Source organism: Lepidochelys kempii, chromosome 2 (genome assembly GCF_965140265.1).
Source record: "Lepidochelys kempii isolate rLepKem1 chromosome 2, rLepKem1.hap2, whole genome shotgun sequence".
NCBI classification, from domain to species: domain Eukaryota; kingdom Metazoa; phylum Chordata; order Testudines; family Cheloniidae; genus Lepidochelys; species Lepidochelys kempii.
In genome coordinates this window covers 157,026,756-157,054,005 of record NC_133257.1, presented here as the reverse complement: position 1 = coordinate 157,054,005, position 27,250 = coordinate 157,026,756, and the positions used below count along the sequence as shown (strand labels likewise).

The following is a 27,250-nucleotide window of genomic DNA, read 5'->3' as shown; positions in this document are numbered from 1 at the left end:
ACCCCGTGTGACTTTCCCATGAACTGGTTGTCTGACTAAATGAGAATCCATTTTATTTACTCTTACAGTTTTGAATTATGGCACACAATGTATGTCATACTTCCTTGATAAAATAATTGGTCTATATTGGTGAAATGTGTCTTTTTAATAGCTCTAGATATTCCGTACAGACTATTAGAGTGTGGCGGGGGCTTCCATGCAGATGGATCTTAAAGCAATCAACATCCCTACACATGTTGTGTGAAATGGCGAGTGAGGGAACTAAGAGAGGGAGAAAATGAAAAGGCAGCTGAGGGAATGGAGAGAAAAAGCAACACTTTAAAAACTGTTAATCTCTCCCCAGAATGCCAAACTGCCTTATCTGTCATAGTTTGTGGACCTCCAGCCATTTTAAAATCTGTTGTAAATTGAAATGGCAGCCAAGACTATAGGAATGGAAGAAGATTACCAAGGAATCTTTTAAAAGATATATGTGCATATTAGGGCTTTTTATTATTCTATTGTTTTCTCTTCTACCTCTACTAGCAACTTGTTTCCTAGAGGAAGGCTATAATGCATGAATATCCTGAAACTTGTTTTAATTTTTTTCTAAGAAATTCATGATATCAGATTTTAGGACTCTGCATCAGGATCCGGGGCTCATATGATCTGTACCACTACAGCTCCACCATCTCCCCTCCACCCAAAAAGTAGCTGCAGACAAGGCAGTCCTTTGCTGTAGTGTTTGGCCTTGTTGGACAAAACCATGAATGATAAACTGCATGGGGAGAGAGGGGAAGAGATAAATTGTGTAAATTAGAAAAGAGAATTGTTGTATTAAGATATTTTGTGGGGAAAAGTGAGAGAAGAAAGAGGAAAAAATGGGGTTGGGGAGAAATATACAGAATATGGTGTGGGAAGAGCAGTTATATAAGGGGTGTGTGGTGGGGCAAAAAGAAAATATGAGACTGTTACTGAACATAATTCAGGAAGAAATGCATCAAAATCTATTGTGGAAAAGGAGAGAGAGACAGAGAGGACTGAAGCCAGGAAGGGACTGAAGGTTTAACAAAGGCAAGAGAAATGTAATAGGTTACATTCCTTTTAATTTAAATAATTGATTGAAAATATACTATTAAATAAAGTCTACAATAAACTGCACACATCTGATTTCGATAACATATAGGAGACATGGCCTTAAAAGAAAAGAGGAATGTTTATGTTTTAGTTATTTTCCCTCTTAGCTACTTTGGCTTAGTCCTATAGTTAGTTGGGTATTTTTGTCATAGCTGCCTGTATTACTATAATATTTGCTGTCATTTTATTTTAAAGGTGTTTTGAAAAAGTCTGATGGTTGGGTTGGCTTAGGTTGCTGTGAACTAGCTATTGTTGTGGAATGTCGACAAGCATGTAAACAGGTGAGGTTTTCTAATTTTCTTCTGTGATCAGTATTAAACATAATAGAACACTGCAGTTTGTGAACAGTAATATGGCAAGTTAAATTCATTTATTACATCTACACCTTTACACTTCATTTAATTTTGGGGACAATATTCTGCAATTACTTTTAGAACTATGAAATAGGTCAAGAAATCATTTTCTGTGTACACCTATGATGTATACCATCGTGTTCTTGGTTAACTGAAGCTCTGCCTTTTTTTTAAGCCTAAATTGAACCGCAACAAATCTTTTGAGGTATTTTTTGGGGAGGGAGAAGGAAGTGCTGAGGGGGGACCTAAACCAGTTTTAGTTTTCTTCTTGGAAATTTACAGGCCAAAATTTAGATTTATAGCTCTTCAGTCTACAAGTGTTCAGGATAACAATAGGGTGACCTTTGGAGGAGAAAAGGAATGCAGGAAGAAGAAAACCTAAATATTAGTAAAACAAGTAAAATAAATTAGGAAAGAAAACATTTATATGATCTTGTATCTTTCCAAGTATCTTTTCCTTTTAATTATGTTGGAAGAGTTGCACTGTATCTGTGGCTGAGGACTTCCAGAGCTGGAATAGGGACTATTAGCAGACCCCGGGGAGAGCATTTCCAGAGAGGTAGTTACCTTGCAGGAGTATGGGTAGTGAGGCATGATTAGGGGTCATGGTTGTGGGGGCAGAGAATGGAGTCTGGTAGGGAACACGCAGGAGGTTTACTAGCTAAGGCAATGGTAAAGTGTAGCTTGTATCTTTTGTTCTGATGCCCTTCAGGAACCCTCAAGCCACTGGTGCTAAATTGGCTTAAGATGGTGCAAATGTGGTTGCAGAGCAAAACTTAAATGGGTAAAGCCATATGTAGTGTGGATGCATGGTATCATTTGTTCTTAAAGCGATTCAGCATAACTGACTGAAGCACAGATCATTATAGTGTAAACAAGTTCTTCATGATACTAAAAGAGCCTTCTTAGCTTATGGTGCTTAATTAATATGATGTTTATATTACATGATTCTGGAAGCTCCATGGTCACTTTCCCCACATCCTCCCTAAATAATGTGCTATCTCTATGGGAAGCTGAAACCAGCTTAAACAGCAAAAGTCTGTGTGACTGCTGGAAACTCTGTATGACAAAGGAATGTAGCATTTTACTTGAGGTCACCAAGCCTCCCAGATCTTCGTGCTTCTGCTCAAGTTTATCCACAATAGCCTTGGATGGTCAAAAGTCAGCTGTGTAGTCAGTCTGAGACAATTCTTTCATCTTGTGAACTTTGGGCAAGACTATAACTGTAAAAGTATTTGACATATTGGAGAACAAAACCAGCTTATATAATGCTTCAAAGCATTAAATATGGTATGTGTCTACTCTAGGGATTGAAAAGAGTAAGAATGCATTGTAAGAACTCCTTAACATATTAAGGAATATAAAACCAGGGACTACATAACTCTTGTTCAGATGTAGTTAAAGCAAGCACAGATTTGGGCTTTAGGATAAATGATCTTTTGAGGTCCATTGCCCTATAGAGAGGGCAGTCAATGAATATAGGTGGTCCAATGCTCCTGATCAACTGTCCTTTCTATTTCAGGTCTGGTCTCACTCCTACCCTGATACTTTTTCCTTAGATTAAACCCTCTTTATGGTTGCTGGGGTTTAGGTAACTCAGTAGAGAAACTCTACTTTGAGTCAGTAACAAACTATATTACCCTGAATGGTGCTTAGAGACGTCTATAATCCTCTTTTGGGTGCATCTCAGAACTAACTCCTTGACCAGGTGTAGTCATGGAAGATCCAATTACATTTTTAAAAAATAATTGTATTAGACTGGTACTGTGACAAAATTTCAACTGAGGTAACTTATTTCTGCCTCCTTTAAGTAAATTAACTTTACAGGAAGATTAAATTGATTGATGTAACCATTTTTTACCCCAAATATCCAATTTTCTTTTTCAAGTAGTGTCCCTATGGGCGTTTCACTTCAGGTGCGCATGTACCTCAGAAATGCTTCATAGGAGATTTCTATCTAGGAGTGCTAATTAGGCCCACGAATGCGCCCTATGCCTTCTTGTGGCAGACACCAAGGCTATATAGGATGTGTGGGCAAACCACCCTCTGTGCCTTCTCTACTGCCTTGGCCCGGGAAAACTAGCATGATCCAACCTAGAGCGTACTCTGCCTTCCTATTCACTTTTTTTCTATTAAAGTTAGTTAGTTTAGAGGAGTTGTTAGTGTTTGTACAGTTAATTAGTTTTAGGTGAGAGGACTGTTTTTTTGTTGTCGTTTTTTTTTTTGTTTACTCCTTTTTCCCCCCTGGGAGACTGTCTTCTCTTGGTGGGATATGCCTGATTTGCCAGACTTCAGATATTTCCTCTCCTGCTGGGAGGCTACACTGGTGAGTGACAGACACCTGAAGTGTGTCTGTTGCCTGGGGAGTCCCATATCTCCCAGAAGTGCTCCTTTTGTTTAGCCCTTAAGTCCAGGGCTAGGAAGAACAGAGACATAAAGCTCAGATTGTTGGCGATGAACATTCCCTGCAACCTCTCAGCCAGGTCAAGAGACCCCCAGTCCCCTCCTTTGTACATTTGTCCCCAGACAGATACAGTGTCATGTCAACCTTGGGGCATGCTTCTCCCAGGAAAGGGAAGATTTTAGAACACTCTGGGAAGAATCCCAAAAAGAGGAGCATGGACTCCATATCTAAGGAACCAGCTCCAAAAAAGACCAGGTCCCCACTGAAGTTCTCAGAGGGTACTGTGGAGGCCAAGGACTCTTTCTCCAATACCGGCAGGCCTGTGGGGCTCCGAAGCTTCAAGAAGAGGAAACGCTGCTCGGAGAGGGTGCCTGAACCCTCCATTAGTAAGAAGAAACACACGGTATTATCTCAGCTCTGTCATTGACACTGAAGCACTCAGCTCAGACATGGGTGCTGTTGTGGGCCTTAACCCAGTCATTGGTACTGTTGCAAGGAGCTCAGTGGGGGGTGACTGTACAAGCAATACCCTTGATATCAAGTAAGTATCTACATCTGACAGAGCCTGTGGTATGCTCATTGTTGCTGGTACCATTGGCACATGGTTGCTGGTGACCTTAGCTTCAATGTCAGTACCGGTGTCCTTTCTGGTACCACAAGAGTTACAATACTCAAGTGATCTATCTGTGCTGAATGAGCCGGTGTCCTGTTGCTGTCAGGTACCAAGCATCTCAGGCCACTCTGTGGCACAGGACTTTCCTCCATTCTCATTGGCTACCCCCACCCCCATTGGAGGACAGGAAGGTAGAAGAGGACTCCCAGTTGGTCTCTTTGATTTCTGTTAGGAGTTCTCCTACATACCCCTTTTGAGAATCTGCTCTCATGCAGGGAGGACTTTGCAACACATCAATCACAGTGGAACCAACCTATCTGCCACTCTCATAATGGCCGTATTGGGCCCCATGGGCTGCTTATCAGCAACCATTCAATAAACCACCAGTACCATCTCTTAGGGAAATTGGGGATCCAAATCCTTTCTGTATCCTTACAAAGCAGGAGGAGACCTTTCAGGGGTGAATTCCTCATCTGCCCTAGCCTCCAGCTCCTCAAAGTGCCATTGTCATTGCTGGATGAGGTGCTCATGCCTCTCTCTCCTTCCATTGCCAGCGACTTCAGACAATTCCAGGACCTCATTAGAATGGTAGTGGACACTCTGTACATCCCTCTGGAGGAGGTCAAAGACCAGCAGCACAGACTGCTTGATATTTTGCAGTTGGCAACCACTTGCAGAGTGGCGCTACATATTAATGAGGCTCTCCTGGATCTGGCTAAGACTATATGGCAGATGTCCGCCACTGTTCCACCAGTGTGCAAAAGGATGGACAATGTGCTGCCTTAAGGACTTTGACTTTTGTTTTCCTATTCCCCACCTAACTCCCTCAGGATGGATGCTGTGAATGAACGGAGTAGTCAGCATTTTTGGAGGGCTACCCTCTATCATAGGGATCAGAAGCGATGGAACCTCCTTGAGCAAAAGTCTTAGTCCTCTGCAACCTTGCATTTCAAGCTCGTGAACTATCAAGTGATCGTTGCCAAATGTAACTTTACTGATTACAACATGCCAACATTTTTATGGCTGACTGAGAACAACGCTTCCTCAGCTCTCGTCCCCCAAGGCCCCTGTGCTATTTGCGCTACACTGATGACATTTTCATAATCTGGACCCATGGAAAAGAAGCCCTTGAGGAATTCCACCATGATTTCAACAATTTCCATCCCACCATCAACCTCAGCCTGGACCAGTCCACACAAGAAATCTACTTCCTGGACACTACAGTGCTAATAAGCGATGGTCACATAAACACCACCCTATACCGGAAACCTACTGACCGCTGTACTTACCTACATGCCTCCAGCTTTCATCCAGACCACATGATGTGATCCATTGTCTACAGCCAAGCTTTAAGATACAACTGCATTTGCTCCAATCCTTCAGACAGAGACAAACACCTACAAGATCTCTATCAAGTGTTCTTAAAACTACAATGCCCACCTGCTGAAGTGAAAAAACAGATTGATGGAGCCAGAAGAATACCCAGAAGACACCTACTACAGGACAGGCCCAACAAAGAAAGTAACAGAATGCCACTAGCTGTCACCTTCAGCCCCCCCAACTAAAACCCCTCCAACGCATCATTAAGGATCTATCCATTCGCTTACAGACAGCCTCCCAACGTGAAGCAAATACTCACCAGCAACCACACACCACACAACATAACCAGTAACCTATCCTTGCAGCAAAGCCTGTTGCCAACTGTGTCCACATATCTGTTCAAGGGACACCATCATAGGACTGAATCACAGCAGCCACACCATCAAAGACTCGTTCACCTGCACATCTACCAATCTAATATGCCATCATGTGCCAGCAGTGCCCCTCTGCCATGTACATTGGCCGAACCGGACAGTCTCTGCACAAAAGAATATGTGGACACAAATCAGATGTCAAGAATTATAACATTCAAAAACCAGTTGGAGAACACTTAAACCTCCCTGGTCGCTCAATTGCAGACCTAAAAGTCGCAATTCTTCAACAAAAAAACTTCAAAACTCCAATGAGAAACTGCAAAACTGGAATTAATTTGCAAACTGGACACCATTAAATTAGGCTTGAATAAAGACTGGGAGTGGATGGGTCATTACACAAAGTAAAAACTATTTCCCCTTGCTAATTTTTCCCCTTCTGTTACTCACACCCTCTTGTCAACTGTTTGAAATGGGCCATCCTGATTATCATTACAAAAGTTTTTTTTCCTCCTGCTAATAATAGCCCACCTTAATTGATTGGTCTTGTTAAAGTTGGTAGGGCAACACCCATTTTTTCATGGTGTGTGTGTGTGTGTGTGTGTATGTGTGTGTATATATATATATATATATATATATATATATATATATATATATATATATATATATATATATATATATATATATATATATATATATATATAAAAACTTCTTACCGTATTTTCCCCTGCATGTATCTGATGAAGTGGGCTTTAGCCCATGAAAGCTTGTGCTCAAATAAATCTGTTAGTCTCTAAGGTGCCACAAGTACTCCTCATTCTTTTTGTTGATACAAACTAACACGGCTACCACTCTGAAACCTGTCAACATGCTCACAGCCTTTATTGAACATGTGCCACATGACTGCAAGGAACAATTCCAGTCTGTTTGTTGCAGAGGGTCAGCTGTTGGCCAGAACTGCTCTCCAAGTGTCCTTAGATGCTACGGCTACTGCTGCCAGGTCCATCTCTATGGCAGTGGTTATGCACAGGGTGTCCTGGCTCCAGCTTTAGGGTTTTCCAAGAGAGGTCCAAAACGTGGTAAAGGACTTATCCTTTGATGGTTACAAAACTCTTCTCCAAGACCATGAATGACTCTGTGCACATGCTTAAGGACTCCAGAGCTACCCTACGGTCCTTTGGAATTTATACATATGAGCAAGAAGTGTTTTAGTAGCTCAGAGAATGCCCAGAGATCATGCCCTGCTCAGTTCTTGGGGTACCAAAGAACTGCTGAACCCCCCAGAAAGAGACACAAGTTTCTGAGAACACGCCACTGGAGAACAAATAGACGTATTGCTCGAATTCTTCTATTTGGGCCAAGAAATTAACATGTGCTACGATCAGGAAGGTGAACTTTCCTAAAGAAAGAGGTTGGCGCGCATTCAGTTCTGTCAAGGATGTCCCCCAAAGAAAAATCAACAAGGCAACATGCGCCAACCTCTTCAACTCAACAGCACTGCCAGCAACGTTGTACAGCAGCAAAACATGGGCGCTGATGAAGATAGAGGGGCAACAACCGTCTGTCACGGAGAGGGAGATGGAAAGAAGAATTCTGAGGATTTCAATTCGCGACCGAGTCTCAAATGAAGTGATCAGACAGCAGAGTGGAGTGCAGGACGTCATTGCTGGAAGCAGGTACAGTAAAATGTGATGGGATGGGCGTATAGCGAGGCTCACTGACAATCAGTGGATTGCAGCTGTCGCTGCATGGTACCCATGGGAACTGAAACAACCACTTGGTTGATCTCCAAAGAGATGGGAAAATTTATTCATGAAAAGACATGGCAGCAGATGGAGAAGGAAAGCCAGGATAAGAGAAGAATGGAAGACGTGTTGTGATCGGCGCAATCTATATGAGGGCTGAAGAACCGATCGATCAAGATGATGAAAGACATTTCAACTGGTAAGAACGTCAGGGTAGGGGCGTTTCCCATCGGCTCTACTAGGCTTTTTGGGCTTGGTTTCTTCTTGACTTGGTCAGGGGTGGGATGAAATGTTGGACTCTCCCAAATGCCACCAACTTGTGTTGCAACATAAATGGCTCACAATAAATTGTGTAGATCTGTGATGTCCTCCCCCACCCTTCTTACATGAAGAATTAAGTAACTTAAATGTCACAATTAGCTATCATTGTTGTTCAGCTTAGTTAATATCTTAATAAAATGAGTTCACAGGTCTAAGAGCTATAGTTCCAGGCTCACTTCAGACTCAGGTAGACATCTCTGTGCTTGATTACTTTTATTTTTTTAATGAATGCTATGATTCTGAAGAACAATGTAGTAGCTTTAGAGAGATGTAGGTACAGCATATTGGCACAAATTGGCTGTTTCTAAGCCTTGCTATGGATAGTTGGAATCCTAAAGATGCCAGCATCCCACTGACCTATTAAACTTTTCTTTGGATTCCTTCCAAAATATTGATGAGTCTTTGATCTGAAGTTACCGTATCTAAATGTGCCAATGACAACCCTAGAAGCAATAAGTGGAATTAGTCACAGAATGCTTTTCAGATTTTTAATAGAAAAAATGGCACTAAAATGTATATAAACATCTGCAAAGTCCAGTATACATAGCCATTGGTCGTCTTCTGTGAAAGGCATGATTGTTCCCTTTTTTTTTTTTAAATAAAATGGTAGTTCTGTTTTTTATGTAAAATTCTATTTTTGGTCAGTCACAATTTTTGTTTCTTATGTTTCCTTCTGTTTTCAGAAGTGAAGGAAACCTCTCTCTAAATAGAAAGCAGTGACAAGCTCAAGAGGGACTGTGGCTTGTGCTTCATTTTCACAGACTTTGGGATTTTTAGAGGCTCTGGCTGGTGTTTTGCTTTTTTGATCACTGCTTTTTTTTCCTCTGTTTAGTGAACAATATTGCTTACTATCTGCACCATCGTAGTGTCTTATCTATATTCTTTTCCATAACCACTTTTCCATTTATTTGTTTGAGAAATACATTTTCCAGAATATGCATTTAAATTGTAATGCTCATATTTTATCTAACTGCCAAGTAGTCTGAGAAAATATTTGGGTTTGACTCCAGTACTGCTTGCTTTTACATTAGATTTTAAGAGCTGAGATTTTGTTGCCAGCATTCAAAAGGAAATTCTGTGAGGAGGCATAAGACCAAGCTCAGCGTTGGTACAAGAGAGCACAGCTTCTGTTGACTCCTACAGGATTTTCTGTTGCTTAAATCAGTGGTCTCCAAGCTTTTTTGATCGCGCACTCCTATCAGTAAAAATGTTGAACACGCACCCCCAATATATGTATATTTATGTATATATTATGTACATATACTACTGTACTAATATATTGTGTAAATTATAAAACATACAGAAAAAATAGAAATCAAAACGATGAGAAACAATTATTTTTTAAAAAAATTATTTTATTAACGGTACAAAAAACCTTTTAGCTTTCACTAAAAAAATGTATTATTAATAATATTTTAGTGAGCAATGTGATTGAATATGCTTTATTATTTTTGAAAATCTTGATTTAACACTTTGTGATACAGCGGGCGCTCAGGGTGGGGTGTGGGGTCTGGGAGGGAGTTAGGGTGCGGGAGGGCGCTAATGGTGGGGTGTGGGGTCTGGGAGGGAGTTAAGGTGCTGGAGGGCGCTCAGGGTGGGGTGTGGGGTCTGGGAGGGAGTTAGGTGCGGGAGGGCACTCAGGGTGGGGGTGCGGGAGGAGGCTCAGGGCTGGGGCAGGCAGGAGGTGCAGAGCACTTACCTGGGGCAGCTCTTGTTTGGTGCAGGGGGCTCTGCGCAGCACAGCACCACCTGCATGGCCACGATTCTGGGAGCTGCCCCCTGGCCAGGCAGGGCCACCCGGAACGCAGGGGCTTTAGGGGCTTCAGGTCCCTGGGCTGCAGCTCTAAAGCCCCTTTTGTGATGCGGCCCTGAGAGGACGGGCCGCGGTGCGGGCAGCAGCGCATCCAGCGCCGCTTCTCTCTGGCCGGCTTTGAAGGGGAAAGTGCCGCTTCTTTCCGGCAGCTGGCTGCGCGGCTGCCCCTGCTCCTCCAGGGGCCAGAGGACTCAGGGCTGCCCCCCCCCCCGCTTTTTCCCCCCTCCAGCGGTGCTCTACCTGCCCTTTTGCTTCGGCGGCGCTCCTCCTGCTGCACCCCCCAATCGATCGTCTTGCGCACCCCACTTTGGAGACCACTGGCTTAAATAAAAGTCAGGTCAGGCCAGTAGTAGTACAAAGACTGTAATCACAAGGGCTAATAGCAAAATAAGTGTATTCTTGAATCTTGCAACATACTCTCATTTCACAGTACTTTCCATACTATATTTCAAAGAGCATTATCACAAGTGCAGAAGTCCTTCCTTTGCTTTAAATTACTGGGGAAAGCAACTGAAGCAAAGATTGCTGAGATTTCAAGATGGATAATTGAAATGTTTATCATTACTGATACAGCAGTAATAGGTGTGTGAGATGCTTTGCAGAACAAGTAAAATACAAGGGCACTATCCTCAAGAGATTAGTTTAATTATCAGTGTTACCCAGAGTCATTTGTAGCAAAAGGGATGCAGTGATGTGATTGGTGGGGAAAGTGGTGTTAAGAATTTGTTTTTAGTGCACACATGTTGGTCTGTATGGGCTTTTCCCTTTGCTAAAAATTGTGGTTTATCTTTTTTAGAACTAGCGAAAAAAAAAAAATTTGAGATAAATGCAAATTCGGATGCTTCTCATGGTATTTTTGTTTTTCTGACCAATTTGGTAGATAAATACATGGTTTGATTTGAATAAAATGTGAAAGTTGCCCATCACGTTGTCCCAGAACCATAAAACCTTTAATAATTCTTTTTCTCTAGAGGAAACTGTGCAAGTAAGTGAAATTCCCAGTTTTTATCTAAATATACTTTTACTATATTTTGTTCTTTGCTGCATGATTTCATTATTGATTAGTTTGTGCTATACATTAATGAAGAAATCTAATTATCTTTCAGGCTTCTTCAAAAAATGACATTTTGAAAGTGTGCAGAAAAGAATATGAGGTATACATATTTTCAATTACAAAATTAAAGTGTTCTGTCTGATTATACTTTGTAGAATGTATACAGCATATGTGTTCTACAAGAACTTGTCTCCACTTTTATTCCTAAATGTACTATTTGCCACTTAAAATAAAACCCTCTGTTGTATTTGTATTTTTACAAACACCACAGAGTTATTGCTCAAGTTTGTAAAAATATTTGACTAATTTTTATGGCTCAAAAGAAAACCCTTTTTCTTAGCAAAAATGAAGGTTCTAAAATAATTCTATAATTCTAATTGCATATGAGGTTTTTTTATTCAGAGTAAATGAGCATTCCTTTTATAAGAAATATTTTAACTTCAAAATATAGGCTTTTATTTAAAAACGGAGATACCTTTTAGAGGTGTTTATATATAATATGAAGTTTTTCAGTGATTTTAGTAACTACATTGCTACTGTAGACATCAGCAATAATCTTAAAGCCTTTTTAATGTTAAAAGTTCTGTCCTTAAGGTAAGAAATGATGATGCTTTCAGAATTTCTCTTTAATATTTGTGCCTTTCAACACCTGAAAATTTGAGAAAGCTATTGCTTACCTCTCCTGTTTGGAAGAAAAGTGATCAAGCTAGGATTATCTTTCTTTACTTTCACTCTAGTTTCCAAATTAAAATCCAAGTCCACCCCCACCTATAGAGTCCTACATAAATTAGGTTCATATAGTAACCTTTCGTAATCAACAGTGTATAATCTTGTACCAATTCTCTTTTCTTTGTTTCTTTTCTAATTAGGGAATAAATGTAATGTTTTGCCCATTCTGCAGAAGACCTTATTAAATTAAACACAACTTTGCTTCATTTCTTTTGTCAAAGAAATGCTAGGGAAAAAATCTTTTTCTCCAGTTCTTTACTACCGGGATTATCATAGTCTGAATTCTCTTGAACAAGCACCTTTATTTTAAGCATCTCTTTCTCCTCTACTGCTGTTTATACTATGCTTTCTACATCTTCAACCTTTTCCTCTGTTATGCTGGTGTGTTTCCTTTTCTTTTCTGGATTTCTGTATTGCTGTAGGAGGTTGGCCAATATGTGTTGATGGAGAACAGAAGAGGAAATGTGAAAGGTAAGAGAGGCTTAAAAATGACAACAAGATGGTAACCGAACACCCTGCTCTTTACTGAGAATGTTTACTTTGCCCATTTCTTCTTCTTTGCATTGTTTTTGGCTGGAATTATACAAAATGGTTTCTCCATTTTATCCTAGATTGATCTCTCTTCATTTGGACAGAAAATATTCTTTTTGACTATTTGCACAACTTTTAACTGAACAACTTATAAATAAAGAGGAGAGAAAGGACAAGTTCTTAAATGTTGAAAGGGGAGATCAATTGGACAGGGTGGAAAAAGAGCAAATATACCTAAGTTAAATAATAGGTGGTAGAAATAATGGACTAGTTATAATATATTGTGGATTGAAATGAAGAACCTGGCATGATGGATCTTCAATAATTACTGATTTTGTCACCTTTTGTTGGACAACCTGTAATGATTAATTTATATCTAAATTCAGACCTACTGGTACTAATGGGTTAGATTTATTTTATTTATTTCTGTATTGTGAAAATTGCTTCCTTGGTTGTACCAAATACAAGGAAGCTTTGCAAAAGGGAAGGGAGAGATGTTCCACAAACTATTTGATCTTCTGAAACTAGGTGCACTGTCTCCTATAGTTTGGAGGCATTTCCCCTCGTATTGGTTTTGTATATTAAATCAGATGGAAAAGCAACAGAATAGTTGATAAGAGTGGCTGGTCAAAACCTCAAATCATTGTGTGATCTGGAACAGAATCCATATGGCACATGATGAATGTGTGTGACTGGCATGTATCAGTACATCTGAGTCTGTTTTATACATGTGATATGTTGATGGTATATCTTTAATGCAATGGCAAATTAGAATTAATTTTCTAGCCTTGACTTTCATTTCATCTCTCCTGCTCTCAGCTTCCTTTCTTGTGGTGTGTTCACTCACGAGTGCTATGTATCTAAGTACAAATCATATAAAAGCTAGGTAACTTAAATAAAAGAGCCTGAAATGCAATTAATTCCTTCTTTGCAAATTTTCATAGCTTGTTATTACATAATACCGGTATATGTGGATCTGCCCAAGAACTTTTATAAGATGCCTCTTAGAAATAGTCAGATGAGCTGCGCTAGTGTTTTTTAGCAATCAGCAGAGGCTTGAGGCTAAGGGAACATCTGCATCTGAGTTTCCTTTCAGCCTACCACCAGCGCAATAAGTGTGACGCGTGAGGTAAGACCACAAAGATGGAGCATAATGTATAGGGAAGAAATAGGAGGGGGGCACATGAAATGAGGTTGCCAAAGAGGCCATTTTCTACAAGTTGGTGTCACAATAGATTCACTTTGTCACCAAAGTGACACTTTCCTCAGAGCTTATTGGAGACATTTTTCCCTCAATAAATGTTGTTGGATCAGCATCACTTTAAATGTGTGTGAATCATATGTAAGTCTTGGTTGGTATATTTGCACCTATTGTGCAATTTGTGAATTTTGTAAGTGTGGGTTTATAAATGATTTTTGTTTTTGAAAATGTAAAGCACCTATTCTTTAGCTACTAAATATTTATTATTGTGTTCAGGTAACATTATATTAATACATTTTTAAAAGTTTAACAATGCTATCCAAATATTTATAAAATGCAGCTGAAATACACTTTCTTTCACTGGGGGTTTTTTCAACTTTTTTTTTTTTTTGGTCCTTTTTCTCTCTGCTCCTTTTCAGCAGCTTTTTCTTGTCTTCCTTTCATCCTCTTTCTACCTGTGTATATCTCTTCTTTTTCCTTCTTCACTTCTTCCAGCTCTCTACTATCCTGTTCATCTCCTTCCAAAAAGGTAGGTAAAAGACAAGTAAGAGGTGGGATACAGGGGAGGGAAACTGCATGTGAGTTTTTATTATTAAGATGTGCATAGAGTTGAGGTTTACTGTGTTGAGAATATGACACAGTAGGATATAATGCCTGAAATAATAGACTGGGAGGGTGTAATTGCCTACTTGAGGTCACTTTTTGTGTTGAAGGGGCAGTACTGTAACTTCCCTTTATACACTACAAATGTCAGTCCTACACACTGCAGACTATGCTTTTCCCTACACATTAAGAACTCCAGGTGGTTTTTTTTTTGTTTTTTTTATCCTGCTAAATGCAGTGCACTTTTCGTAAGTCTTGGCTGAAGTTTCTCTTAATTTAGTTCACTGTGTCTTGTAGACATCGACCAATAATAATATAACTCTGGTAGCAATAGCAGCAGCCATCTTTGATAAATGTAAGTGGGAATGTTCCTTAGTTTTTAGTTTCTGTTCCTCGCATTCACTGTAAAAATTATTTTTTGCACAGAACAGTATTGGGCACTCCTCCTGGTGCTCCTGGGACAGTTAAAAGGTATTTTTATTTACTTTAATTTTTGCAACATTTTATTTCTTTTTGTGTAGCTTTTTCATGTTTCCTACATTAATTAAAACCTTTTAAAAAGCAGCGCAAGAGCATGTGCTTCAAATGCTGTGCTCTGTATGGGGAAAAATATGTCTCAAACATACCTTTTTACACTCAGTGAATAGCAGCTTCAAAGTTACTTTTTGTTCTAGATCTTAGTATAATGGAATTCTGCTTTAGTCAATGGCTGAGAAATCCGTAAATATTGCTAATAACTTCCTGTAAAAAATGCAGCCTGAAACTTTTGGTTCTCATCTGATCTCCTCTGCGTGCTCCCACTCTTGAGATGTTCATGTCCTCCCTACTGTGAGCATGGAATGATCTAAAAGCGGCTATCATTGGAGCTATGCACATGCCTTCTCCTGTATCCAAATGTTCAGTGTAAGGGTACATATGTCACTATGTCCCCAAAGTCCTCAGTTCCTCTGTCACCAACATAGACTTTGTAAACATCATCATTCTCAACAGAATATTGGCTCAAATTTTCTTGTTTTCACTGCTAGATTTACTTGTCAGAGTAGTGTATTTATTACATCTAGAATTGTCAAGCAAAAAAAAAAGCGTTCGTTAGAATTATTACAGCTTGTACCATTGCAAGGTTCCATTTTGTACTGGTATCCTCCTCAGCTCCATACTGGGTCTGAATTACCAGGACACTAACCAGCCCAATTTACTTGTCAATTTGATTACTTGTGGTTCTGACTCCAAGTCATGGCTAATTCTGTTAGCCTTAATATATGAATAAATTGACTGTGGGTCCTGACCCTGGAAAACTCATACTCGTTTCACAGGGCTGACATGGTCAAGGCTGAAAGGAAGTGTGATTTTAAGTGGTGGCCTTCCTGTAATGTAAAAATACCCTTTACAGACCAGCAAGCTTGTTGCTTTAAGCAGCGGGCAATCACTGAAGTGTAATGTTTGGTTTCTGCCAGTTTTTCTCTTTAGACCAAATGTAAAAAGGAGTGTTGGCTAAGGCTGTTTCTCATGGAGGTGGTGCTAAAGCATGGCTGGTATAGTGAATCCATCTTTTGGATTCAAGTCTTGGTCAGTTTGATGTGCCCCAAGAAATCTTCCTGATCTCATGGTTCTTTTAAGGTGTTCTGTGTCCTAGGGCTTGGTCCACACGTTTACTTTTTGCATACTGGAACATTAAGAACAGTGTCAGAAGTTTTAAAAATAGAGATATCAGTCAACCATTTCTCTTGGACACCTCACTTGGACTTCCATCTACAAATCCCATAGGTCCAGGGACAGTATATCATTGGATCTAAAGGCTGCAGCTGAGGGTGACTCCCTAATCCTGTGCTAGGGGATCAAACAGTTGCTGTTGTCTTGCCTTCCTAGTTCTGACTAGACCCCGGTATTGGCTCAGTTTCTTTGGTCTGAGGAGCAACCTTCACTACCACTTCTTAGGAGATAGTGATGCATCTCTTCTGACTCCAGGTAATCTGGTTTCCCCTATCACTGCACTTCATTCTTCTTCTATAGGGAGGATGTTACTCCCATTTCAGAGGGTTTGGATTTGAGAGCTTTTCTGAATTGTCGTCTTCTTCTGGAATGGAGTCTGATCAGAGAATCCCCAGAGTGAAGATTCTAGAGAGATGTTCGATTTTTTTTTTCTTTTGTTGGTTCCAGATCTCCTTTCCATTCTGAAGTTTCTTGATGAATTCCTCTGTGGGCTTTGCTTATACCCTAAGACCAGGTGGCTTTTGGCCAAATGGGTAAAGTGACCAACATGTCAATAGCTTCCTTGCTTTCCTCTGTCCCAAAAAAGGCCATCGGAGAAATATGATCCCCTTTGCTCTCAGCAGGGAAGTACAGAATTTGTCCCTGTCTCACCAGCAAAGAGTCTCCACCACCTCTAGCTGGTGTGGTTAGCATATACTGTCGAAGACTGCTATTAATGGTAATGAAGAGCAGGTGCATGATGAGCCTTCAGAGTTTCCTGAAGCTGTCCAAACAATTTCTACATTTAGTGATGGTAGTATCATTGTAGCTTCGGTATTGTGCTCAGATTAGCAACAATTCAAAGAGCTTTTGGGTCCTCTAAATCTAGTACTTTCATTAATAGAGGAAAAGGCTCATAAATTGTTTGACATACCCCTAAAGCATGCGACTGTTCTTGGCCTTTGAATGTTCATAGCAACCAGAGTGAACATAAATGTATTGAAGCTAAGTTGTCAGTATGCTTATCTCTGAGATCCTTTGTTTCTGGAAGTGGGTGAATGATGTTTCAATTCACTGGCTATTGAAGCAGGGACTTTGAAGGTGAATGTTCTAACCACCAGGTTGTAGAGTTATTCTCTCTGTCTCAGGCCCAATGACTGTATAAAATACTTGAATAAAGTGGAACTGCCTCAACAGGAGAGATTGAGATAGACCTGCCCCAGTATATCCCATAGCCCAGGGATTGGGGCACTCTTCTGTGAAGTGGGAGACACCCCTATTTAAATACCTTCTCCACATCAGGCAGAGTGGGGAATTGAACCTGGGTCTCCCACATCCCATGGGAGTATCCTAACCCTTAGGCAAGTGGTTAGGGTTCTCCCATGGGATGTGGGAGTCCCAGGTTCAATTTCCCACTCTGCCTGATGTGAAAAAGGGACAAGGTAGAGGAAAAGAACCTTGCATCCAACTGTGATGATGTGAGACCATGGATCTGAGTGTGAAGGATAAAACGTGTTTTTCTGGCTGCCCTTCATCTTGTGGAGAATCATGATTTATTTGCAGATGACTTGAGACATGGGCAAGAAGATCAGTAAAGGAAGGAATCTGTAGCCAGAACTGTCCCCCCCAAAATGGTGGTACCATAATTTGCACAGAGACAGTTCTGTTCTCTATCCCATTCAAGAGTAGAAAATCATCCACTCAGTGACGGATACTTTTCTGTTAGATTAGAGTTAGCACTTCCTTCAGGCTTTTCATTCTCTGTGTCGTCTTCATAATGTAATCAAGAAGATGAGACACATGGTATATGTAAATCTTATATTTCTGAGGTAAGCTACCAATTTTCATGTTCTGCTTTTCTAGCCGTGTCAATGGAACCACAGTTCACTCTGCCTATTTCATTTGGCTCTTATTTCAGATTAAGGATCAGATCCTTAATTGAAACCCTATCTACCGACCCCACTCCTTCTGCCAAAAGCAGCATGGTTAATTTAAACAATAAATGCTCACCGGAAGTGGAAAAATTTCTATTCAAATTTTTATAAAAGCTCTAGGAGAGACCTGTTCCTTGAAATGGAGACAATCTTTGGTGCAAATTTAAGACAATTAAAGCCTTTTGTCTACCGTGCTTCTTAATAGTTTGATATGAAAGGTGACCTGATTAGTTTTAGCAAGCCTGGGAAGGCTTTGGTCACTACCAAGACACATCTACTAGTTTATGTATTGTGATTATTTAACTTTCCAGGGCTCTTGGTCTTCATTCTTTCTTCCATTAAAAGATAGGTGTTGTAAAGAACCTGTGGGGTTGGAAACACGCCTCCCTTTTGTCCTGTCAAAATTGAAGTTCAGATTGTTTGGGTTCTCTATACAGTCTATTTCTGAAAGTATTTTTTTATTGTTCTTTTACATCATCTGGGAAAGTGAATAAGCACTAGGCCAGAGGCGGGCAAAGTTTTTGGCCTGAACGCCGCATCAGATTTCTGAAATTGTACGGAGGGCCAGTTAGGGGTGGCTGTGCCTCCCCAAACAGCCAGGCATTGCCCCCCGGGGACCCCTGCCCCAACTGCTCCCCTGCCACCCTATCCAACCCCCACCTCTCCTTCCTGACTGCCCGCCCCCGGGACCCCGCTTCATCCAACCACCCTTTCTCCCTGACCGCCCCGGACCCTCTGCCCCTAACTGCCTCTACTACCCCATCCAACCCCCCCCCCCGGGACCCCTGCCCCATCCACCCCTCATGCTCCCTGTCCCCTGACTGCCCCCAGAACTCCCACTCCTGACTGCCTCCTGGGACCCCTGCCCCCATTCAACCCCCCTGTTCCCTGCCCTCTGACTGCCCCGACCACTGTCCACACCCCTGGCCCCTGACCACCCCCCAAACTCCCCTGCCCTGTATCCAACGCCCCCCCCCCCGCTCCCTGCCCCCTTACCAAGCTGCCTGGAGCATTGGTGGCTGGCAGCACGGCTGCACCAGGACAAGCAGCTGTGCTGCGCAGCACAGAGCACTGGGTCAGGCCGGGCTCTGCAGCCACGCTGCCCAGAGGATTATGCCGGTGGCGTGGCGAGTTAAGGCTGAGGGGGAACAGCAGGGGAGGGGTTGGGGGCGAGCCTCCCGGGCCAGGAGCAGGGCAGGACAGTCCCGCGGACTGTAGTTTGCCCACCTCTGCTCTAGGCTTTGGTGGCTGATCCTCTTTTTCCTGTACTCCATAAGGTTTAAGTGGTCTTACACCCACATCTGAAATTCTTGGTGAAGATAGTCACTAAATCCCACTAAACCCAGTACATTTACCTCCTGGCTTTCTTCTTTAACCTCACAATTTACCAACTAAATTAGATTGAGAAGGCTTTGGTTAGTAATTTGATAGAATGAAACGGTACTACAAGTTTTATAGAGTATTTGTAGTTGGGAATATGCCTAAATGGAAATTATTTAAATTGGTTAGTCTCTACAGTCAAACTGGTTGTGACCTAGCTGGTGTTTGCACAGTAAGAGCTTATTTCACCAGCTAACTATGTCCACATATGGTACACATAATACAGATGCCATGATGGTCAGTGGGGGATCTAATGCAGGACTGTAAGCACCAACCACCACATGCACTTCCCATTTGCACTGTAAGAGTAATTCCATTAGCTGTCATTCTTCATTCAAGATGCAGGTTATTCAACAATTAAAAAAAAATTGTATTCAGCACTGCAAATGCAGAAGCTTCTCTTCTGATACTGAAGGTTCCTTATGTAGACAGTATGTTTGACACCCTAATTAGGCCGTTGCCTGCAGCTGATGAGCTCCAAAAAGAGCGAAACCAGTAGGTCCTGCAGTACGGTCCAAAAGAACTTCAAAGATCTTCTGATACCACAGAGAAATCTGAAAAATATATCTGGAGAATAAACTCTGTTTGCCTTTTCAATTATTTGTTTAACTAACTGTTATTACTTGAGGCATTTTTTGTTACTAATTTAGCCTAGCTAGCATAAAGTGGCATGTATGGCAAATCTTATTCCTCCCTGGAAGTCATTATGCTATATTGGTGATATCTTAATTGTTTGTGGAGAATACTGTATTACAAATGGAGGATTGCAACTTCACATACAGAAGAAGCAGCCAGAATAGATTCCTTTAAAACAGAGATCATACTTCTGTGATGATGTTGTTATAAATTTATATTTTGCAATCTTTGATCATTTAATGTAAAATGAGGATTTTGAAAATGGAGCACCAGATGTGCTTTTCTTTTTCCTTTCTCTATGAAATTGTTTTTTAGCCTCATTTTCCTATCTGACAGGTGATTTTGCTCTTCATATTCCTTTTTCTGCTCACCTTTTTTGTCGTCTTCTTTCCCTTCCTCCCCCGCCCCCAATATCTCTGTTTTGTGACTGCAGCTTTTTGATCACTTGATACCTTACTTGTGACTAGTTAAGGTGACTGTGCCTCTAGGTATAAAATCATGGTTAGTGGCCCTTTTAAGACAAACTATAATTAAAGGCATGGTCAGCTTAATTTATAAATTATACAGTTCAGTTTATGACCATATAGCAGGTTTTAGAATCATAGCAATGTTAGGGCCGGAAGAGACTTAATCGTGTCATCTAGTCAAATCCAAAGCACCGAGACAGGATTAAGACTACCTAGACCATCTTGGATAGGTGTTTGTCTAACCTGTTATTAAAAACCTCCAGTAACAGGGATTCCACAACCTCCCTAGATAACCAGTTCCAGTGCTTAATTATCCTTATAGCTAGACAGTTTTTTCCTACCATCCAACCTAAATCATCCTAGCTGCAAACTAAGTTGATTACCTCTTGTCCTACCCTGGGTGTACATTCAGAACAATTGATCACTGTCTTCTTTATATATTTGAAGACTGGTATCATGTTCCCCCCTCAGCCTGGTTTTCTCTAGAATGCCATCCTAACCATGTTTGTATAGCTGCATTCTATCATGTTGCCTAACTGTATCAGTGCCTTCTGGGAAACTGGCTAACCCTCAGCAGCACAGAGCTGCACCATGTGGGGTAATGCACTCTGAGATGCTCTACTATCCAGAAAGTGGAAAGGAAGGAGGACTGGCCCACTTGGTACACAGACATGATTAAGGGGTCCCGCCCGTCTTGCAAAATGAGAGTGGCAGGGGGAATGGTGTGCTGAACCAATTTCATGAAGATAACCATATTCCAGTGCAGGTCTCTTGCTGAGGAGAAATGCTGGTAGCTGTCATGGTTACTCAGAAAAAATGTGGTTGCCTTCTGTGTGATCAGAAGACACTGTTTGAGCAAACCACCCCATTAACTGAGTACAAATGGTTAAATGTTACTGTGTGGACCAGGCCTAAAAGTTGTAAAGGTCCTGTTTTCATTACAATTTTTAAATGAGTTTGCAACTAAACATTGTTTGTGTCAACACACAACATGGTCACTATTCAGTTAGTAACTATGGCTGCTAATAATGTTGCATCCTTGCCAGCAGCCTATTTGTCGCATGGTTGTCTTACTGTAATCCATCTGTAACATTGTTGCTTTATTATATGGACAGAATCTGCTAACAGTGCTTACGTGACTGGTTTGTTGATCCTTCTGCCCTCCTGCTCCCTGTACAACCAGACATCACAGAGTTTACTACCTTTGTGTATATTTTCTGGGCATGGTCCCCTTTGGGTACTATTGAATAGCTTCCCAGATTTTCCCAGTATACATTGATACAAAGATGATAAGGCAGCTTATTTGGTGTAGATGCAAAAACATAGCTGACAGATGGTTGTGTTGTAGAAAAAAAGCTGATGTGTGGGTATGATTAAAACATTTATTGTAATCAGTTCAGATGATTATGACAAAATGGTTACAAAACATAATTATAATGATAGAATGGATGTGCACTAATATGGGATCTGAGTTACCTAGGAAAGAATTTTCTATAGTATCTGGCTGGTGAATCTTGTCCATATGCTCAGAGTTTAGCTGATCGCCATATTTGGGGTCGGGAAGGAATTTTCCTCCAGGGCAGATTGGAAGAGGCCCTGGAGGTTTTTCGCCTTCCTCCGTAGCATGGGGCACGGGTCACTTGCTGGAGGATTCTCTGCTCTTTGAAGTTTTTAAACCACGATTTGAGGACTTCAGTAGCTCAGACATAGGTGAGAGGTTTTTCGCAGGAGTGGTGGGTGAAATTCTGTGGCCTGCATTGTGCAAGAGGTCAGACTAGATGATCATAATGGTCCCTTCTGACATAAATAAATATGAATATATACAGAAATATGAATAATACAGGGCTTAAATTTTCAAAAGTGACTGGTGATTTTGGGTGCCGGTGTTTTTGGGTGCCCAGTTTGAAACATGTTAGAGCCTGATTTTCTATGGGCAGGTGCTCAGCTCTTCTGAAAATCAGGTTTCCTTAAGCTGTCCAAAACTTGAGATGCCCCAAATCGCTAGTCACTCTTGAAAATGTAGACTAATGACTTCATGTTCCTGACTTTTCCGGGACAGGCCTTTCATTTCTAAATGGGACTTTCCTGTCATGGTATTGGGGCTCAGAGGAGATTGGAGGAGTTTCACCCTCTTCACAGATTTGTTAATAATTTAAATGAGACCATTATATTTGAGAAGTGCAGGGGTAGTAACCTAGAAGTGTGTTCCATTTTTTTTATTGAAACAAAGCTGCTGTCTTATAGCTCTAACCAAATGAGAAGAACCATATCTTTTCCAAACAAACTAACACTAAGTAGACATGTTGGAATGCTTTATAATTTCATGCCTTATTTATTTATTTATTCATATAAAATTATCAGTGCAACACAGTACTCAAGGGGGATATTAAGATGTATTAAGATTCTGAGCTGTTTCTAGAATGCTTCTTTGAAATTATTTTTAAAAAACACAAGTTGGAGCTAGTCAAATTTTGTTAATATTTTTAACAATGTTTTTTTGACAGAATCTATTTGGATTTTTGGCAAATTTTTGACTGATGGTTTTTTTTTTTTAAATAAATAGTTTTGGTTGTGGAAGAATCCATTTAGTTTGTTCAGCCCCACACCCACCTTTTCAGGAGGGAAAAGAAGGGGTTTTTTTTGTTTTAAAGTGTGATTTTCCCTCTCTGTCTTTTCCAGTGGCAGGAAAAAGTGAGGGAAGAACAATTAAACTGCTAAATGCTAATCTTGTTGTTTCAATTTAATTTAAAAAATTGAAAATTTTCAGGAATTAAATTTCAAATTACAAAATTTTCGAATTACAAAATGTTTGTTGAAATTTTTTTAAAAATGTTCACTAGCTCTAACTGTAGTTTGAAAAGAGAGCATGGTGTTTTCTTTTTTTTATGCTATAAAAGCAGCCTAAGTCTCACAGAGACCATGATCTTCTACCTCATTATAACACACACAATTTTGTGGGTTTTGATAAAGGGACAAACCCTGTCCTTTTCATATCTAAAAGTGGACCGTTGTGGTTCCACAATATAAGTTTGGGGAAATGTTGGGACCCTGTAGGTCCATACCCGACACTTGCTGCTCCTTTGCACAGCTCCTTTGAGCTCCACAGCTCCCTGTGTTCCACCATGCTGAAGGTGTGATGCTACTGGATCTGTGGCTATGCAGGGCAGGTGGATCTGTGGCTATGCAGATCAATTTGCTACCGCCCCTGCACCCACAGGGATGGGGAACAGTTCCAAGGACATTATTGCAACCTTGAGGCTTTTGTAGCAATAATAGAATTGCTCTGTTTTTACTTTGCAGCTATAGGATGATGATTCTATCTGTAAAAAACCCTCTTGCCATGAGTTCTCTCTGTTTCCTCAGCCCAGTGGTGCAAGTACAGCAGTATGGTCCAATACGCCATACCACTGAGATATTTATAGCCAGTACTCCATACTGGAAAGACACAGGAGGAGCAGAACATGGGGCTGCCAGCAGTTCCTCCGGCGTGGCTGTACTGCCCCCAGCCCTTCCACGCAGCTGCGTCTCCTGTCTGGGGTCTGTATAGCCCAGCCGGAGGACAGGGCTGGGGGCGGGGTACAGCTGCACTAGAAGAGCTGCCAGCATGGGGCCTCCCAGCGTCCCCACATTCTGCTCCTTTCGGTGCTGTGGTTCTGAAGAGCCCTGTGGTTCAGAAGTCTCCGGTGCAGTGGGAGGAGAACAGAGCCCCACCCACAGGTAATGTGGCATGGATCAATGGGAGGGGCCGGGGAGAGCACGGGGCTCTGGGCTGGGGGTGGGGAGGGGTCATGTGGGGAGGTCACATGCCCCTCCTTTAGCTGGTGCCCCCCTTTTGTGTCACTTCCATGAGTGCAGCGTACTGGTAAGAAATGAATTCTATTTGCACCACTGCCTCAGCCCGATTGCTTGATTTGGTGAAGGGGACAGATTTGCCTCACAGGCAGGAAAGGGGTAAAATCTGAAGTGAATCAGGTGAAAAATTGCTACCCAGAGGACTGAAATGAAGATTGATGTGGCAGCAGCAATAGTTTGTGGAAAGCTCTCGGCCATCAACTGTGGAAAAAAACTGTCTGAGGCATAATGAGTAACTGCTATGTACTTGGAAGTAAATATTAAAACAGTAACAGTACTAATGATGATGGGCAATCACTCGTTACCAAGTATGATCATCTTCCATGGGAGTTATGGGTCCTCAGGTGGCTAATAAGGCTAATCCTTGAACCACAAGTTCTATTGCAATGTGGGCAGGTGTTTTCAGGCTCAGCTGGAGGCAGTTGACCATGACTGGAAGTCAGTCTCTCCTTCCTTCTGCGCCTCTTGTCCTCTTCAGCTTGTTGGCGAACAAGTTCAAAATGCAGGGACCATCATGTAGGACTTCACTCCATTTTGAGCGATCCTGGGCAAATGTCTCCCAAGTGTGAATGTCAATATTACACTTTTTTAGGTTGTCCTTCAGTAAGTCCTTATATCACTTCCGTTGTCTACCCACGTTACGGTACCCTTCTTTCAGCTGAGAGAACAGAACCTGTTTTGGGAGGCGATAGTCTGGCATCTGGACAATGTGACCAGTCCAGTGGAATTGCTGACTGATGATCATTGCCTCGATACTGGTGGTCTTTGCCTCTTTGAGGACCCTAATATTGGTGTGCCTGTCTTCCCATTTGATCTTCAGAATCTTATTAAGGCAGCGTTGATGGTGCCTCTCAAGGACTTTCAAGTGGTGTTTATAGGTTGTCCAAGTTTCGGACCCATACAATAGTGTTGAGAAAATAATGGCTTGATAAACAAGAAGCTTGGTGTCTGTTCGAAGGTCGTGATCTTCAAAAATTCTGTGCCGTAAACGAGAAAAAACTACACTGGCACAGCTCAGGCGATGTTGAATTTCTGCATCAACATCTGCCTTGGATGAAAGATGACTTCTAAGGTAGAGGAAATGATTGACATTCTCCAGTGCCACTCCATTGATTTTGATAGATGGGGCATGTAATAACTCATTTGGAGAGCGCTGATAGAGTGCTTTAGTTTTCTTGATATTAAGAGTGAGACCAAGACATGCATAAGCATTGGCAAACACATTCAAGATAGTTTGAATATCTTTCTCAGGTTGGGCAAAGATGGCGTTGTCATTAGCATACTGAAGTTCCACAATAGATGTTGTGGAGATCTTACTCTTGGCTTTCAGCCTGCTAAGCTTGAACAGCTTTCTGTCCATTCTGTAAGTGATTTCAATGCCGGCTGTAAACTTCCCAGCAACTAGGTAAAGAATGATGGTTATAAAAACCATAAACGTGGTTGGAGTGATGATACAGCCTTGTTTTACTCTTGTTTGTACTTTGAAAGTGCTGCTCAGAACAGTCACTTTCATGTTATCATGAAGCAATTTTAGGACATTTGCTGTATTTATCAGGACATCCAATCTTAGAGAGTACAGTCCAGAGGGCATGGCGATTCACTGAATCAAAGGCTTTAGTTAAATCAATAAAAGCCATGTACAGTGGTTGGTTTTGCTCCCAACACTTTTCTTGCAGCTGCTGTGTTGTGAAGATCATATCCACAGTTCCACGACATGGTCAGAAACCACTCTGTGACTCCAGTAAAATTTCTTCTGACGGGGCAGAAGGCGAGTTGCAAGGATCTGTGCCAGAACTTTGCCTACAATGACTAGGACGGAGATATGATAATTTCCACAATCTGCTTTATCCCCTTTCTTGAAGAGGGTGACAATCTGGGCATCCCTCATTTCACTGGGTATCTCCTCCTTTATCCAGATTTTAAGAATAAGCAAGTAAAGCTGCTGAATTAGCTCTGATCCACCGTCTTTAAAGATTTCAGGAGGATCCCATCTAGACCTGCTGCCTTGTTGTTCTTCATCTGTTTGGTGGCATTGTGTACCTCAAACAAGTTAGGAGGGTCTCCAAGCTCATCCCTAAACAGTACTAAAGGTTTTTAGGGGAATAGTGGAAAAAATGAGGATAAAACTTGGATGCCTTTTTGGGGTAATGATAAAAACCTTTGTAAAGAGCTTCGATATCTACTGATGAGAATCGGTATAATAAGAGCTGGGTGGTGGTGGTATTAATCATTATTTTTTGTTTGTGGACCATTATGTTGAGCAGATAGTCTTTTGAATTTTTGTGTGGTTAAGATACGTTGTTTTAGTGGTTTTTAGTAACTGTATACTTTATTGGTGTCATGAATTCTTGAGACATCAATTATCAGCCATTCTATGGATCAGAAGTCAGCAACAATGGCGACTTGTAGTTGGAATGGCTGATGAGTGACATCTCAATAACTCATGAACTTGAATTTATTATAATAACCCTTTGAAGGTAGAAATGTGCTTGTCTGTTGATACAGTGGAAGATAACTGGTTTTTCTATACAATAAATATATTTTCTACCACTAACAGAGGAAGTGGACTGTCTAGTTATAAAATGTAATGTTAGAACTGTCTTCCTTAGAATCTAGCCTCTGGCTGTTAATTATCTCCTTGAGACTGAAAGTTGATTATGTCAGATAATTTATCAGTTTTATTAGAAAGTAGAAAACAGCATTTTGATACCCTGGTCAATGTGATGACTGCACCAAGGCGAGAAAGTCTGGACTTGCAGTTCAGGCCTCAACATAAAATAAACCCATATGTCAGGCAGGATTCAAACAGAAACAAGAATGCTTGAGTGTCTTGTAACTCATACTCAATAGGAGTAAATTTCCTACAGCTCTCAGATCAGTAAGAAACTCATTTCTCTTTTTTTTTGGCTCCCAGTAGAACTATACAGTCCTTTTCCTATTGAGTTTATATCCCTGCTCTCTGATAACAAAACTTCCTGGTAGCAATTAGCCTTACAGGTGAGTGACAGTTTCTTGAGACCTATCTCTCCTCTGGTTTTCTGAACCAGGATCTTACTCCATTGGTTTGATAGGTCTCATGCAGGGTATAGCTACCCAGTGAGGTGCATTCCCTCTTATG

General features: G+C 41.1%; 1 protein-coding gene across 8 annotated transcripts in view; it reads left to right on the top strand.

Moving 5' to 3' along the window:
- Positions 1–27,250, top strand: part of RECK (reversion inducing cysteine rich protein with kazal motifs) — a 144,293-nt gene that overhangs the window by 41,634 nt on the left and 75,409 nt on the right. For 6 of the 8 annotated variants that reach the window (XM_073332540.1, XM_073332536.1, XM_073332537.1 and 3 more), the window contains 2 exons: positions 1,312–1,397; positions 11,163–11,210. In XM_073332540.1, the coding sequence (XP_073188641.1) occupies positions 1,312–1,397; positions 11,163–11,210 (134 nt within the window). Of the gene's footprint in view, positions 1–1,311; positions 1,398–11,162; positions 11,211–12,261; positions 12,304–14,598; positions 14,646–27,250 lie in introns of those variants that run through there. The other 2 variants (XM_073332543.1, XM_073332541.1) reach the window with 2 other exon arrangements.